An 18,310-nucleotide genomic window follows, 5' to 3' on the forward strand; every position below is an offset into this window, starting at 1 on the left:
TAAGATGCCATGTTTTTTAGGACGCACTATTATTTTATATATCACTACACAGAAATGCTGCTAATTATAATTAAAATATCCTGATTGCAGAGATGTTAAAATGTGGAGAAACAATCATCTCTGAACTGATGAAAAAAAGTAATGCTTCTAATTAATTGGGATCAACTACTGGCAGTAGGAGATTACATGATATAATCTTTCTCCCAGGAAATTAAAAGCTCCATTGCCTAATGCCTTCCTACGAAAGAACAACAACAACAAAATATTGCCATCAATTACACTTAAAATGTGTTATCAAAAAGGAAAAGGAGGAATACATTGGAGATTTCAACTCATAAACAAAAAAGTATTAGGAAAAGGAAGGCAGTTGGTGAACATGTAAGTGCTTTAAGGTTGTCATTATTATAACTAATATTAAAGAAGGGAATACTTAATTTACATTTCACATATGCTGACTGTTAAAAAATTTTTGCATTTTTATCCATTGCCTTTCAATTACAGTAACTAAACATTTGCTCTGGAGTGAAAAACATTGATTCTAAGTATGCTCGTTTATATAAGTTATCCAGAACCCATTTAAGTTATATATTTTAACTTATTACCATATCAATAAAGTTGATTGCTTTGCAGTTCTTCTGATTTACCCCTTTGTTCTTGGTACTCATCTGCAATTTCTCAAACATTTAATCAAAATTACTTTTTGAAGTACCAGCCGGTTCTCATGAACTTCCGAAGCCTTGTGTATTCTTACTGTGTGAAAGGTTATGGAAAGACTTTAGTATTTTATGAATGTTTAGTAGTAGAACTGAATCTTTTGCTTACAGCAGTTTCTTTGTGCAGGGTTACTTAGGAGAAAAGACTTGATTATTTTCCTGGAAAGGACACATGTATATCCAAATATGCTGAATGTAGATTTTTTTTTTTGTTTTTTGCAAAAGCCTCACTCAAAGATCAGGGAAAGAAGGCGGCAATGAGTTAAGCCTCTCTTTTGATCTAGAACATTTTCAATGATATTATCAGAAATGAGTACGCAGAAAATCAATTTCAAAATATGATCCGCTAATATGGGATAGTGAAGAGAAGTGGTTAGTTGCCACATAAAATGGAAGTCAAGGTGAAGGGAGATTTAGTAAATGTTAAGCTAAGTGCCTTGAATATTTTTACTTTAATCTCTTTGGTTTGATAAAATAGATGGGTGACTATAATTTTGAAATTCTTTCAATATGCCTGATTTGTTCCAGTATGTTATAAAATTCATTTCTTTATTCTGCTTAATTTAAAGAACATGGCTTAGCTCAATTCTACCATTACCTGGATATTCAGACTGGTTCCCTCTTTAACTATGAAAATACACATTAAATTCCAAGTTCATATTTGTTTCATATTTTACTTTCAAAAGTTTGACTTTTTTTTACAACTATTACAAATAAGGGAGAGTGCATCAGAGATTTCCTATCAAAATTTCTTCCTGCAGACATTAAATTATATGAAGCACTGAAGATTTATCCCATGGAGACATAACCAATAAATTGTATAACTAGTCTCATTTTGGTGATAAGTGAACATCGTTCAACAAACACACATACTGCTTTTCATACCTTACCTGGAAAGAGGCTTTATTGAACATAGCTGTAAAATTATCTTTTAAGTTGGATTACTGAATTTGCACAAACATTTCTACAGAATTATTTTTTTTAAAAAATCAAGCTGTGTCATTTTTCCACTACATTTTGTTGTGCTTTTTATATTAATATTTGCAAATGTTATAATTTAATACTTATATCCCAATTACTTGCATAATCAGTTTTTTTTTAATCCTGGGGTGTTGAAAGAACATATAATAATATTCTTCTTTAGACAAAAGTCTTTTTAAATGAAGTTAAAAGCTGAGATAATTTAAGGAAAAAGATCTTCAAATTTTCATAACCAACAGGTTTAAGTGAAATTTACAATGCATTGGAAAACTGGCTGGTTAAAGGTATGATTTGTCCTCAGGTAGCTCAAAATCATTTTTACAGGTTTTTGTTTTTTTGTAAAAGTGTTTTTTAATCTTGGTAAAATAATAAAATAATATTTCACAATTTTCACAGAGTCTGACTAAAGGGCAGAGGCATATTACCCTCAGTGTCTAGAATAAAGCCAGATTTTTTCAGGCCCAGTTCCACTGTAGAGTTTGTATGTACTGCAATCACAAACATTTTCTTGTTCCCTCTAAAGCTAGGGCCAATTTCATTTCAAATGGAGGTTAGAGTAAAAAATCACTCCTGTTTTACCACCTTCTGCGCTAAGTATTATCTTAACAACCTTTTGCTCTGGTTGACCCATTTAATAACCTGGAAGAAAAAAGTGTTGCTCCCATGTCTGGTCTCAATGGAAGTTATTTTCTAATGGACAATAAGCCGAAAGGCCATGGCTGTCTAGGAGGTCAAACAACAAATATCTTGTCTGCATGGGCTTACGCAGCAGCTTCGGTCCTTTCTTCTTCAGAAGCGGCTTCGTTGTCTTGCCTGTAATTTGCACATTTAGGCTCTGTAGTTTGTTTATAAAACAGTTTTACACAAACCACTCTTAGCAGTGCAAACTTCTGAGTTGAAAATTATTCAGGCTTGTTTCATTGAAGGCACTTGGTTTCCATGGCGATTTATAAAAGATGATGGTTTGGTTTCTTCATTGGAACAGATGACTTAGTTTGGGTGTTCAAGTGGCCGCAAGCAAACTCCGATAAGCCTGTGTAATATGTAAGCCCAGGTTTACCATCCTGGATAGTAGTGCATGCAGAAAGAGACAGCATACAGTTATCTAGTTTAGCCATGGGAGGAAAACAAATAATAATAATAAAGGTGGGATGGGGATAAGGTGGGGAGGAAGAAGAATGTTGTAAATAATTCTGAGTTCAGGTTATTTTCAAGGAATGGTAACAGCCAAAGGTAAAAGGGCCTACATTTATTTAATTCTCTATGCAAAACCTTCTCAAAAGGAAAATAAATGCCAGCTCTTCACGTACCCTGTTTACAGTGAGGTTTTTGTTGGCAGGCCATTAGGTTTCCATGGTAACAAGCAAACTATTCATTTGAAACAAAACCAGCCATGACTTTGTGCTTTGACAAGGATTTCTATAGCTTTTTTTTTTTTTTTTTTTTTTCTCGAGTTCAACCAGATGATCAGATGACGCTGTAATCTTTTTAGCCACAAAAGCACCTGAAGGTCTCTTCTCTACTCAGGTCAAGATTTTCTTTTATTTGTAGTGCGGAATAAGTTATATTTCCATGATGTCTTTTTATCCCCAGTGCTTAAAAAATTTGTTTTTATTATTTTATTTTGAGTCAGTAGTCAGTGGAGGAATCTTTGGTAGTTTGTTTTTTCAATGTCCATTTACAAAGACTCTTTCTTCATGCCAGTGCCTGGTGAATCTTTTATAGCCTCTGCCAGGGTAAGGTCACCTTCGAGGACTTAAGATAGAGATGAGGACGATAACCGGAAAAAGCCATATATGTACTAAAATTCCAACAGCACCATCAACGGAATCTAAAGACAAGGGAAGTAAATGCCAAGAAATCATTAAAAAGGAGAGTAAGTATTCCATGTAGCTACCAATACAACTTCGGTGAACAAATAAAACAATTTTAGTATATGGAAGATATTTTTGGAAAACACTTGTTTTTTGGTTTGTTTTATTTATCAGCTTCACTTCCAAGACAAGTGAAAAGGAAAATAACTTGAATATATGGTGAGACATTTGATAAAATTAAAATATCTTCAGATTTTAAATTGATATGCTATGCTACGAAAACCTGTTCAGAAGATATTTATGTGAGTCTATGGCTGAGCTCAACCTCAGAGTTCTGCTAGCCACATGAAGGCATGCACACATAGAAAATTCCCCAAAATCTAAAAGTTCAGCTTCATTTTTTTTTTTAAAGCTTTCAGAAATGTTTAAGCTTAAAGACCACTGAGAGAAAAACTACCCTTTATGAAAACCTGGTAGGGATTGTTATGGGTGGAGAAATTAACTACTGCAAACAGTGGATTATACATATCAGGATCAGTCTATTATCTAGAAATTGGGTAAATAATTTTCTCCTTAGTGTAATTTTTAAAAGTGCTATGAAGTCCATTCTAACTAAAAAATCTCTTTCACCAATCTGCCTTGAGATTCCTACTGTAGCTGGTATTTCGAGTAAAATTCATGTACAGATGATACCTCTTAGAAGGTATAGCTTACCTAGGAGGACTAACATAGGCAAGCCCAATAATTCATTAACCTACCTTAAGTTACAAAATGGCTCTCACCTAGGAGTGAGCTGGGTTTTGAAAATGAGAGACAAACAGTCTCAGCTTTTGATAGTGTGGCCATAGTACTACATTTACTACTGGAGAGGGGGTGGAAGCCTGAGAAGTTTAGGAAGAGGCCTTTGGCCTCCACGCTGGTTTGTACTTAGAATTTAACATTAATTTAATATTCCACAAACACTATTCATCAAAATGGACTTAATAAGTTATAGTCAAAGAGATACAAATGTAGCAGAGTATTTTCTCATACCAAAGAAAATATTTTTGTTCAATTAGAATTGTTTCCTCTGATTTACAGAGGCTAAATAAAAATACCTCCAATAAGTATAGATATATCTTACTTGAAATAGTCACACTTTTTCCTGGATTTAGTAGTTTAAGAGAAGAAAACTGATTATGAAAATGTTCTATTGTATAACAATAAAGTGCCTATGGGTTTTCATAGTCATTTCACTGTGGCTACATTTCTGCTTTCTCCTTTTTGGGGAGTAAATTATGTTCTCTTGCTTTCCTCATTTGGAAAGTTTAATTCTATTTATACTAATTTTCAGTGATTTAATTATCAAAATGTAAGATTTCTTTATCAGATGGTAACTATCTTCAGTTAATATAGTGTGTGTTACTATCACTGATTCATGTTGTGAAATTCAAAAGAAATCCCTTTTTCCTCTGAGAAGAATGCTTGCTTTTCTGTGCATTTGACAAACTTACTTCATTTGGATATAGCTGCTGGTTTTCTAAAGAAAAATTAGCCAGACACAGGGAGAAACTTTTACTAAAATTGTTACTTGAAATGCTAAGTGTAATGACAAGAAGGTGAAAACTATGAGCAAAATGGCTCATTGTTATGTACAATCTTAGTTTTTGTCTCCTAACAATGTTTAAAAATGTCAGTTCATATGAGCAATCACTGGGTAGTTGTACAAATGACTTTCAACATCCAGACTGATATAATTTCTCACTAACTGTACTCAATTAACAAAGACCCTGATTTGCTATAGACTTATACAAAGTGGATTTTCATGCTCTTTTTGTAAGTGCTAAATAATTGAGTTATTTGTATGTATTTAGTTTGATTGAAACCTCTTTAAATGACCACAAAATTAAAGATTCTAGGTGGCCCTACGAAAATCCTTCAACTAAGAAGAATTTTTCATAAGTATAATTTTAGATTTCTCACCTTCACATGAATAGTACAATGAGGATTTTAAGAAACAGCCCAACACATAATTCTGATGCTTTTTTGCATTATTTATAATTTTTTATTTATAGCTCTTTTACTAAAAATGGATTTTTGGTGAAAAACATACAATTTGAAGATATCATTATACCATAATATTCAAACCAGAATAAAAAGTGAAACCAAATTACTAAACAAGATTGTGAGGCAGGTATAAGGAGATTAATTATACCAGCAAAGAATTAGGCTGCTCCATTACTTAATATATATACTAAGGCTCTTCACAATATTGAATCTGTTAAAATGGTTGGCAAAAGTTAGACCTACAAAATACATTCATAAACTCGGAGGAATAAAAACAGCCATGGCTATATAAATGTGTGCTGAGTATATAGATTAGCCAAATATTTTAATAAAAGTGAAAAAACCCTCTGAAATTAATAATATAAATTAAGAATATTTTAAAATCTTAATTAAAAACCAAAGTGTGCTTGCCTTACATAGACCTAAATCAAAATTACTTTTATTTTAGGTCAAATAACTGAGTTCAAATGCCTACCATCAGATTTAATACTTTGATTTTAAAATATAATTAAAATTTTAGGGTCTCATGCATAGGAAATTTTTAAATAAACTAAAAATAAATTAGTTTTAACAATTAGACCTCATTAGTTTGTCATTACGTTACTTTAACATCACACCAACTGATCCAAGAAGAGACACTTACTCTTAGTCGTTAAGTCTTGTTTTGCACATTCTCCTTCTGCAATTGATACATCATCAATGGCAATGTCACCTTCTATGCCAGGACCTCGAATACCTTCAAAAATGAGCTACAAATATGAATAAAACAAACCTAAATGTAGGGCTTTGATGTGCAGATGAATTTTTATTGAGAAATCGAGGAAACAAACCTAAAACTGACAACAATCCTGGCATCATTTATTATTGATGGCCTTCAGAATTCTTACTTGCAAAAAACATAAACTTTCTCAACAAAACCAATAGGATTTTCCTTGTATAGCATAGTTTTCCATATGACAAGCTCTGTGTCAATTTTAAAACAAAACTAAACTTAACTGAATAAAAGCAGCTACTATTACAAATCGTATCACTTTTTGTTTTCAGAGGTAAAGAAAAGTTTTTCTCTGAAATATTTCTCTGAAATAGATTCCCTCCAATGTTTTCTAAACATATCCCATAACACTGGTTTTCTAGAAATATTTTATGGATGAATGAGTTCCGGTTTCACTGCGACAGTATTATGTTTAATGAAGCACAGAGCAAGGGTTTACCATCTCTGTAAAACTGTTTGATCTCTTGCAAATACAGTGAATAAATTCATCATATTCCCCATATGCTTTGTTTCTAAACCCTTGAAGATATTTATGGGTTTACTTATGTTGAGTGTTTAGCGGCAGACCTTTGAATTTCCAGTATCTAGAACAGTGTTTGGCACTGAGGTAAGACATTAGTGTTGAAAGAATAGATGAATGAAATAAGTCTCCATTTAACACTAAATTCTAGATACAAGGTCAATATAAGGACAATTAGCAAGTTTTTTTTTTTTTTTAAAGAAGATGTTGGGGGTAGGAGTTTATTAATTAATTAATTTATTTTTGCTGTGTTGGGTCTTCGTTTCTGTGCGAGGGCTTTCTCTAGTTGTGGCAAGCGGGGGCCACTCTTCATCGCGGTGCGCGGGCCTCTCACTATCGCGGCCTCTCGTTGCAGAGCACAGGCTCCAGACGCGCAAGCTCAGTAGTTGTGGCTTACGGGCCTAGTTGCTCCGCGGCATGTGGGATCCTCCCAGACCAGGGCTTGAACCCGTGTCCTCTGCATTAGCAGGCAGATTCTCAACCACTGCGCCACCAAGGAAGCCCCAATTAGCAAATTTTTATTTCATTTTTATAGAAATAAGAGTCTTCTAAAATTTTGTCTTATATCACAATTACTCCTTGCTTCCAGTAAAACCTTTTAATTCTTTTGATACTAAAAAATAACCTATGCATGTAGTGATTATATTCCCAGAAAAATTTCTACATACCAAAATGAAATACCTACTTTGTTTTTTCCGAAGAAAAATTAGCCTAATAACTGTTTTCAACATCAAACTAATGTGTGCATTTTAATACAATTTCTAGTCTATTTCACTGCAACAAATTGGAGTAAAAGTCTGTTTTTATCAATGCCAAAATTTTTGTTTTTCAAAGTATCTTAATATGACTCCTTAAAGGCAAATTTGTGATGAATTTAAGAGAACTTACACTACTTTTGTGAAGGCTACCATTGTTCTCTGATATGCTATCATAATTTTATCAATCGAAATCTCTAAGTAGGAGAGTAGAGGCATTAGTTACCACCTTTTGTATTGAGTCCTTTCCCCCACTTAAATATGGTCTATAAGAATAATTTTCATGATAGGAAAAAATTTGATAAGAGAAAAAGATTTGGGAAGTTTTTATTATTATATTTAATTTGTGTAGAGAGGGTTTCCTGCTTACCTATGTTGAGATAAGTATGTTAATAAAGAGTGTCCAAAACCATTTCTTTGAAAGGCATCCAATTTGTCTTGTCACTGAAGCCAAAATAAAATGGCAAACCAGAGTTAAAATATTTAGAACTAAATTGGCAGTATATGAATTCTCCATCCTCAGATGGAATCAGGAATGAAGCATTAATTTGGCTGCCTGGAAATGATAACTTGCATTTGACTTACGGTGGTGTTTTGGAAGGTATCTGGGTAGTGGCTACACAGCCCTCAGAGGACTATTTAAATTGCAAGAGAGAAGATTTAAAAAAAAAAAATGAATGGTATAAAAATTCAAGAGCACTGAATTTGGAAAAGGAGAAGTCATTTTAATGGCTGCAGAATAGTCCATGTCATGGATGCAACAAAATTTATTTAACCAGCATGTATTGTTATTGTTAGACATTAAAATTATTTTCAGTTATTCTGAACAAGGCTGAGATGAACAAGGCTGAATTTCATCTGATTATTACACACAATTATTATATGGTTCTTTAGGGTCATTATAAATTGCCCCTATCAGCAGTCTATCTGTGAGAAGGCATCGCCTTTTTCCTAACCATGGGTTTTTAAGTATTTGGGTATTTTTTTCCTTTTTTTGACATGTGCTGCTTACCTGGTAGAGAATCAATGTTAAGAGTAAATCAATAGTATTCCCACCCCCTTCTTAGTTTCAGTCATGTGATGCTGAGTCTTCTCTCCTGAAGATAACAACATGAATGGAATGTTATCTTGGAGAAAGTCAGAACTCAAAGATTCATGCTGTAAGAGTCTGATTCCACAAAATCAAATATTTTCCACCATGCCCCCAAGACTAATACTTTACTTAATGAAAGTGGAGGGCTGTCATCACAAATTTTTCTTTTACGCAGTTCTTTTAAAGGACTGAATGGAAGAAAATGTAGATTTCTCCCTCCCAGTCAAGTTTAATTCTGGAAGGAAGCAGGAATAAGAATGTGTTAGTCAGAAAAATTTGGTATGGTGAAGAGGAAACCTCTTCAAACACCAAGAGTTTTAATTTTAAGAGATGGAGTAGAAAGAGAAAGGGAGTAAACACTGCTTGTACAACAGAATACAGGGTTTGTAATGTGGCCATGGCAAAGATAAGAGGATTGCATTCCAGTATGATTTGTGTGCGAAGTGAGATGTTGGTGAAAAGGCTAATACGGGTAGGTTAGAATGTTCTGCACCTGCTCACACTTGAAATCTAAAGAGATGAAGCTGAAGTCATAATCCTTGCATTGGGAAGGATGCTGGAGGAACACGCTTGAGAGACATGGATTTTTCCATCTTAGGTATGTAGAGGTGAGTAGACAATAAAATTATCCACAGTTTTTCTTATTTAAAGTACACAATTATTTTCACTTAATAAGTTGCTGTTACCTGGAGATAAGTGTCAATATAAAATAATGGCATTATTTTAAAATTCAAAATTAAAATGTCTAAATCATCAAAATCATTCCTGAACCTTTCAAAGCTTCTTTCCCTGGAATGATCTTGCCATTGCTCAAAGCATTTCAAAACTTCTGTTACTGACTTTAAAGTATTAAACATTCCTACTTTTCCTATTAATTTTCTTTTTCTTTCCTTCTTTCTGCCTCGCTGTGCAGCTTGATCAAAAACCCAAGGTTGAACCTAGGCTTGTGCTAAAAACAAAAGTCTTGAAGCAGCGAGGTTGTGAAGGATGCTGCCACCCTTCTTTTGTGGTCAGATTGAGAGGGAGTGTTGGGGAGACTTTGGTGGTAAACATCAGAGAGTAGACTGACGGATGGAATTTAATATGTGTGCTGCCTGCCTACTGGCAACATGTTGACCGCAAATGTGTAGTTGGCTGAACAGCAGAAATATAAATCAACAAAAGTTGAATTGTCTTATGTACAGAGGGCTGCCTCTATCTAGAACATTCTTTTATATGAATACTTCATCCCTCGGTGATCCTGATGAAGTGTTACAGTAATAAAAGCTGATTGATTTGTAAATCTATTATTTACATTTATCTGCACAACTATAGATAATACAGTTTGTCTCTGAATAAAGCAATTTGATTACTTTCCAAGCATAGCAGTGTTTTAGTTATTGTGTAGAAATAAATCAGAGAATTAGTAGTAGTTATTACTGGGATGATAAAAATAACTTTTGACAATCAAACTCTTGGCACAGTTATATAATTGGTACTTTTAATATATATTTGAAATCTTATGATGATAGGGAATCCAATCCAATAGGCTAGAGAAATACCGTAGTCTTCCTCAGGGTCCTATTTGAACATGAAGAAAGAAAAAGGTACTGCGTAGTTGTTGTCTTGTTTCCTTTTAATTTCCACAGAAGCTTTGTTATTGGGAAGATATAGATTGTTTTTTAACTCATTTGACTCATACAAAGAAATATTTATTGCATTGTTCTGTTTATGCTCTTAACTCCAACTAGAATTATTATAACACGATTTTATAGATTCTAATAGACTTATAAACGGCTTTGAGATGAAGACCTAGAGGGATATTTTCTCCTTATATTGTTTTTGACTATGAGATAGATAACAGAAATAAAATGCATAGGTATTAAATTTAAATAATGTACCTTGGCCAAACTTTCAAGTGCTTTTAAAAATAAATCCTTGGTGACAAACATCTTTTTTCTCAAATACAAAGATGAGAAACTATAACAGTCCATTATAATATGATGTATCTCAACTTGGAAGATGTGATCTGTATGCAATGAAAAAAGTCTGAATTACATTCACTCAGAGAAGAAACACTCTCTAGTTTAATAGATTAAATATGTCATATTTTAATGAAGTACCATCATGATTCTGACTACAATTACATTACAAGGATAAGACTATGTTCTTTTCCTCTTCAATACTTCTGAAATGCATTTGGCTTAATTGCCTTGAAGACCGAATTAATGGCATCTAGATTCTCAGGGAGAAAATGTTGACGTTTAGGTCTCCTAAAAAGAGTGTTCAAATTGTGCAAAACCTGTTCTTCTCACATAATCACACTGATCTTACTTAAAATGGTTTCCCTTAACTGAAACAAGTTTAAAATTGTAACGTTTTCACAGTGTGTGCCTGCAATTCAGCAAATTTAATATGCAAGAAATACTGCATGATCAGAAAATTAATTCCTGGTGAGTAACTGCAAGTGGGAGTTTAAAAAATGTACGTGAATTTCTGTATTAGAATTACACTACACAAAACTATTTCAATTCTTCAATTGACAGTTTCTTACATTTATTTATAATGCTTTAAAGCATGTAGATATAGATGTCAATATATAGGGAGATACAGATGATGCTGTAAAGGTTTATGTTCAAATATAATTTCTCAGAAAGGGAGGAAGAGCTACATGTAGCACTAATGAGTAAAAGTAAATGGGGAGTCAAAGACTACAACACACTTCTGATGATGACTCAACATTAATAGTGCCTCTGCAAATGTTTTCTTTCTGACAAGAGACATCGCTTCTGATCATTACTGCTAAGGCAAAGCCAAAGTCTTGGAATGCAGTTTGAAAACTGACAGTGTACATCACTTGGAAAAACTTTAAGATGTGAATAAATTTGAAAATAGCTATTAACATTAATAATTTTACCTTTATTTTATTACTGGTTCAGCAAATAATTAAACTATCCTTTATTTTTATTTTTATTTTTTCCCTCTTACCTGTAAAGAGCAGAACTATCCTTAACCAGTACAGAAGAGATTTGAAGAGAGGTAACATAATAAACCAGGTGAGTAGCCTAAGCTTTTTCTCTGGAGAAACTATATAAATATTAACACTGAGTTTAACTTCACAAGACTCTGCCAGTCCAATTTGCTGGATAAATGTCAGTTGGTTGTTAAAGCTTCTAATCTGAAATAATAACATGAGATTTTGACTGTTGGCAAAAACAAAAAGAACTAGATCTCATTGTGAATTGCAATTAGAAAATGTTTTCAATAGTTACTTCAGGAGCCATCATCACGTTTATAATTGCTCCGGAATTTGGCTTAGAATGTCAGATATGTATCTATGTGAGCATGTAATGTCTACTAAGGAGGATGATATTTTCTGGATTATTATTATTCATAGAAATATATAAAGGCAGCATGATGTAATGAGAGCATTATAATCTCTTTCCCAATCCATATTTAATGTTAAGGATTTGTGTGATTTAAGATAAATTGTCTCAAAACATACTTTCAAATCTTTAAATGAGGATATAAGAAGATCTCCAGAATTCTTTTCGCCTATACCTAAGAAAATGTAAAGACAGTATTATAACGTCTCTATACTTTTCCCTCACAAAACATTTGGAATGTACTGTGAAAGAAGTAAAGCATTTAAAAGGATAGTTAAATATTTTCCCTGGTGTAGGATATAAAATAAAAGTGACATTCTAAGACTAACACCATATTAATTTTACTTTTTTGGAAATTTTTTCCCTAATCCTTCTGAATCCAGCTAAATATATTTTCCTCACAAGTACCGATCATGCTAAATTAATTCTAGAAAAAGAGCCCCAAAAGAAATTTCAGTAGGAGAAAACTTCTATTTGCCTGAAAAAGTACTACACAATAATTTGATTTTCAGCTAAGCAAACTAATTGGACACACTGAGACAAAGAACTTTGCAAGTGGTTGTTTTTTTAAAGGGTTTATGGATCAAACTAATTTGAAGGCATACAACTCCAAACAAATCATAAAATGTGTCAATGTAACAGAGTCTCAAAATCACTTATATTTCATTTAAAATTCTGAGAGGTAAGAGATAACCTTTCCACTTGAATTAAAGACATCCTAGAATGCCACAAATCTACATTTGAATAACGTTAAAACTTCTCACAACTTAATCTGTACAGTAATATATTCTATACTTTTCTTTGCCATGCTTTTCTGGTAGGCATCATATACCAAAGCAAGATTTTTGAAAAGCTTGATAGTTTATAAATGACTTTTTTGTTTGTTTGTTTTTTTTTGCAGTATGCGGGCCTCTCACTGTTGTGGCCTCTCCCGTTGCGGAGCACAGGCTCCGGACGCGCAGGCTTAGTGGCCATGGCTCACGGGCCCACCCGCTCTGCGGCATGTGGGATCCTCCCGGACCAGGGCACGAACCCGTGTCCCCTGCATCGGCAGGCGGACTCTCAACCACTTCGCCACCAGGAAAGCCCTATAAATGACTTTTGAAGAAAAATATACTTTGTCTGAAAAAAGTTGAAAACAACAAGAAATTGAAAACAAAATTAAATTTTAAAAATGGGGTAGGATGGTGCAGTTGCATTTCCTTGAACAATCAAGATTTATGAAATGAAAGTCCTTAGCCAATGGACCTAGAAATATCTCAGAGAAATAAGGACCTAGAGATCCAATATAAAAATATGGTTTTATTTATCTTCATTTCCCATTGGTAATTTAAATAGTTTAGAAATTCATTGATTCAAAATCTTCATTTTTGGATTGGCTTCCAGCCAGGATAGAGTAACAGAAACCAGATTTATCTTCCCAACTGAAATAACCAAATAACCGGACAAAGTATATGAAAGAATGGTATTCAGGACACTAGCCATCAGGTAATGAAGAACAGTGAACCCCTGAGTGATAGAAATCAAACAAGGTTTACCTTATGACTGCCCTATACAGAATTTATAGACTATGGTGAAAGCAGAACAAAGGTAGAGCCTGGTAGATAATCTGGGTTGAGGCGATAGAGCTGAGAGTCCAAGGAATCCAAGGCAGCTAGAGTATGCAGGGTAGAATACAGGCCAAGAAAGAATTGCAGAGAAAGAGACATCTGCAGAGGGTACCCCTCAAGTATTCAGCAAAGTCCTGATCAGGCCTTGAATGTGAGGAAACTGCCTAAGACCTGGGAAAGACCCAGGGGGATGCATTTAATATAACAGTGCCCAGCTAACACAGAACTTGGGAAACCTAATTCATGAGGCATTGGGTAGAGTACTCAGAAGACTTTTGCCTCAGTATTGAGAAATAATCAGCCTGATATCAGACACTGTTCTAGTCTCATGTAACAAATCTTAAAAGCAGAAACAAAAATTATCAAGCTGTTTCCAAGTAACTAAACTACATCACAAATAAGCTCAATTATAAAGAAACACAAAAATACCCAGCAACTACGAAGGTAAAATTTACAATGTCTGACATCCAGTCAGACTACCAAACATGTAAAGGAGCATGAAAATAATGACTTGTAAAGATGAGAAAACATCAATTAATCAAAACCAACCAAGAACTGGCATAGATGATATCGTTAGCAGACAATGACATTAGACAGTTATTATAATTGGATTTAATAGGTTCAAAACATTAACTTAAGACATGAAATGTATTTTTAAAAAAGACTCAAATTGAACTTACAGAGATGGAAAGTATAATGGCTGAGATGAAAAATACACTGAGTAGGACTGAAAGCACATTAGACATTGCAAAAGAAATGATTAGTGAATGTGAAGACAGTAGGTTATTCTATAAATTGTGAATAGTGAAATAATTTTAGATAAGATGGTGGTTTTCCCAATTTCCTTACTACCTTATGCAAATTTCTTTAGAGTGGGCACTCTCTGTAATGACAAGTACTGGACTTGACCTCCTTTCCAATTTGAGAATCACAGTCTTTCAATTCTGCGAGCACCAAACTTTCCTGGATCTCCTTCCTTATAACTCTAAAAAACACTACTTAGGATCAAGCTCCTCTTCCACAGTTCATGTTAATGATTGATTAGTGTTCTGTGTGGTTCCACTGTCTTTAATCACTGTTCACATATGTACACTTTTCCTTGGAAATATCAACCACTCCCAGAGTTTTAGGCAGCACATACAGCCTAATGACCTACAAAAATGTTTGTCCCCAAAGCTTCAGAAAAACATATGCAATAACCTTCTGCACATCTTTTTTTTTTTTTTTTTTTTTGGTACGCGCACCTCTCACCATTGTGGCCTCTCCCACCGCGAAGCACAGGCCCCGAACGCGCAGGCCCAGCGGCCATGGCTCACACGTGGGATCCTCCTGGACCGGGGCACAAACCTGCGTCCCCTGCACCGGCAGGTGGATCCCCAACCACTGCGCCACCAGGGAAGCCCTACCTTCTTCACACCTTTAAGAGGATATTCCACAGGCATTTTATATTAACATGTCCAAAATAGAAGTAACCATAATCATCCCTGAAGCTTGTCTCTTTTCCTCTTTTTGTTATTTAAGGTAATGGATAAAGTAACAGACATTACTCAAGACACCCCAGTTAGAAGCTTCTTGGTCATTCATGGCTACTTCCCAAATTCCCAACATAAAAATGTTCTGCTAGTTTTTATGCCTAAGTATATCTTGAAACCATCCTCTTTTCTTCATACCACTTCCCTAGTTTGTCCTTTCAATATCCTTTATGTGGATTTTATGACAGTGTTCTAACTGGTTTGCTGGCCCGATTTTATCTCCTTGAATCATCTTCCATACAACAACCTAAGTGATGCACCATGTCATCCCCTGAGTAAAATCTTTCCATAACTCCCCAGTGTCTATGCTCTTGAGGTTCCTTAACCTCATTTCACATCAGTCTTTGATTTATTTTTGTGTACCAAATTCCAGATAAACGTCTCTCTGTTTCTCTGACAAATCCTGTGATGTATGACCTCCATGTCTTGGTTTACTCTGAACTCTGCTGCAATATTAATATTAGACCTTTTTCTACTTTGCAATCCCTCTCTTCAGGTTTCACCCCATATAACAGGCTTTTCTTGACTCTCCTCCATACTCTTCTTGTTGATTAGGTGTGCTCATAGAAACTTGTGCATATTTCTATTACTGGAATTATTATAGTACGTGATGTATGTGTTTAAATGTGTATTTCCACCAATCTGAGGTAAACAATCACTATGAAATCTTCATGGCTAACAATGTGCCTGGCACACAGTAGTGGCTCAATAAGTATTTATTGTACTGTTGTCTGTGACAATAAATGATTGTCTTGAAGGTACTCAATAAATATTTACTAAGTTGATGTCTATGGCAATAAAGGATTATCCTGAAGGAAACAATATAACTAGTCCCTTAAATACTTACTTTATATGTATTTGACTTAATAATTTTGTGTTGGTAAGGCAGTGACATAGGAAGCAAAAATATGTCTAGAAGAACATCATTTTTTAGAAAGAAAGGTTCTTTGATGCCTATAGGGGTATGTACATTTTAATATTAAGGTTACTTTTATCAGTAATGCTTTGGAGTTCTGTCATCCCAGTTTAATTTGGTTTAATGATATGTTGCTTTACATTCAACTTTTTTTTTTTTTTTTTTTTCTTTTTGCGGTATGCGGGCCTCTCACTGTTGTGGCCTCTCCCCTTGCGGAGCACAGGCTCCGGACGCGCAGGCTCGCCGGCCATGGCTCACGGGCCCAGTCACTCCGCAGCATGTGGGATCTTCCCGGACCGGGGTACGAACCCGTGTCCCCTGCATCGGCAGGCGGACTCGCAATCACTGCGCCACCAGGGAAGCCCTACATTCAACTTTTTAATTCTCTCTTCTTATTCTTTTTTGTTCTCTATTCAACTTATTTTATTCATTTTTACTCAATTATTTTATTCTTCATAGAAACAAAATAATTACTAGGATCTATGAATTGAGTTGCTTTTATGTGTTTGTAGATAATCAGCTAGGATTTACTCCATTATTCTTTACCAGAGTGAAAAAATGAGTGCATTTTTATCATCCTGGTTAGTTTTAGAAGTGTAATTTATAAATCAGTCATTAGAATTTTATAGATTAAGTTACAAGAAGATAGCATTCCACCAATTGAAAATTGGCATAATTGAAGCTCTCTGAATTTCTATACCCTTACTAAATGCCATGAAATGCAATTAAGAAATCCCCAGTAGAAAAACATACTCAGCCTGAGTATATAAAATACATATATAAAGTTACTAAAATCACTAAAACTACATTATTTTCTCCACTAAAATAGTTTATGAAAAACTTTTTCTAGCCATGATGACCATTGCTATAATCATTTAAATTTTTATTATAGATTTGCAGCTAATTCTCTTAATCCTATCTAAGCCTGTCTTCTTTTCTATATAAAAACAAATAAAAGTAACTTGTTTAAAGTTCTCTAACTTTGATAATCAAAGTAATAAATTACTAAAATGACATTACCTCAAAGAGACACATTTTGCTAAAGTATACAAAATTCCATCAAGTAAAATTCAAACAGATTAATTGAGAATTGATCATCCAGCTTCCTTTATTATAAAAATCTATGTTGTTTGTCTTCAAGGAAAAAAATACACACATACGATTTTATAGAAACAAATTATGTTTTCTCCAGGCAAATCACTTGAATTCAGATAGACAATTATTCAAACATATTACTTGATAGATGTTAATTAATAAGAGAAAAGGACATTTTCTCCTTATAAAACAACTTTTAGAACTAAAGGAAAACTTAATCATGTGATATTTGTGATGCTCATGTCAGAATTTTTGCATACTCATTCTAATTTTGCTCAAGATCTGCCTTTAACATTATGCTCAAGTGCAAAAATATATCTGCAGACATGATTGCTCTTTTCTTACCTGAAATGAAGTAATTGGATATATATTAACATGTGCCTCATTCCATCGTTGTCCTTTATTCCCACTTGAAGACCACAGTGGATTCTCTATCATTGTCTGCCCTTTCAAACGTAGATAAACATTTAAAACACCTAAAAATAACAATGAAATTTTATTTTGTATATTTGCTTTGGCTTCATGTTTGTTTCTTCTTGACTGAACACTTGTAAATTATTAAAAATGAAATTTCACAGAACACTCCAGTGTCTCCTCTTCTCTTCCCCTCTCATTTCCAATCTTGCTCTTAGGACGCCTGGCATATGTGGCAGGTCTCCAGAAATGATCACATCTTAATCCCTAGAACCTGTGAATGTTATCTTATATGGCAAAAGAGACTTAACAGAGGTGATTAAATTAAGAATTTTGAGATGGGAAGATTATTCCAAATAACCTGAGTGGGTCCTAAATATTATCACATATATCTTTCTTTTTAAGTGGAGGGAGAAGGAGATTTGATACAGGAGAGAAGGTCATGTGAAAGACAGATAAGATGCAACACTGATGGTTTTGAAAATGAAGTGAGGAACCACAAGCTGAATACAGTTAGTCTCTAGGAGCTAGAAAAGACAAGTAGACAGATTCTCCCCTAGAGGCTTCATAAGGGAGCAGCTCTGCTGACATCTTTGGTTTTTAATTAATTTTTATTGGAGTATAGTTGCTTTATAATGTTGTGTTAGTTTCTACTGTACAGCAAAATGAATCAGCTATACATAT

General features: G+C 34.0%; 1 protein-coding gene across 2 annotated transcripts in view; it reads right to left on the reverse strand.

Annotated features, from left to right (window-relative positions):
* Window positions 1-3,143: 3,143 nt before the first annotated feature.
* MDGA2 (MAM domain containing glycosylphosphatidylinositol anchor 2) overlaps window positions 3,144-18,310 on the reverse strand; it is an 851,876-nt gene continuing 836,709 nt past the window's right edge. For both annotated transcript variants that reach the window (XM_032624718.1, XM_032624719.1), the window contains 3 exons: window positions 17,558-17,688; window positions 6,198-6,303; window positions 3,144-3,525 (listed from right to left, as the gene is read on the reverse strand). In XM_032624718.1, the coding sequence (XP_032480609.1) occupies window positions 3,437-3,525; window positions 6,198-6,303; window positions 17,558-17,688 (326 nt within the window). In that variant the 3' untranslated portion in view covers window positions 3,144-3,436. The remainder of the gene's footprint in view (window positions 3,526-6,197; window positions 6,304-17,557; window positions 17,689-18,310) is intronic.

This window comes from Phocoena sinus, chromosome 2, assembly GCF_008692025.1.
Source record: "Phocoena sinus isolate mPhoSin1 chromosome 2, mPhoSin1.pri, whole genome shotgun sequence".
Classification (NCBI taxonomy): domain Eukaryota; kingdom Metazoa; phylum Chordata; class Mammalia; order Artiodactyla; family Phocoenidae; genus Phocoena; species Phocoena sinus.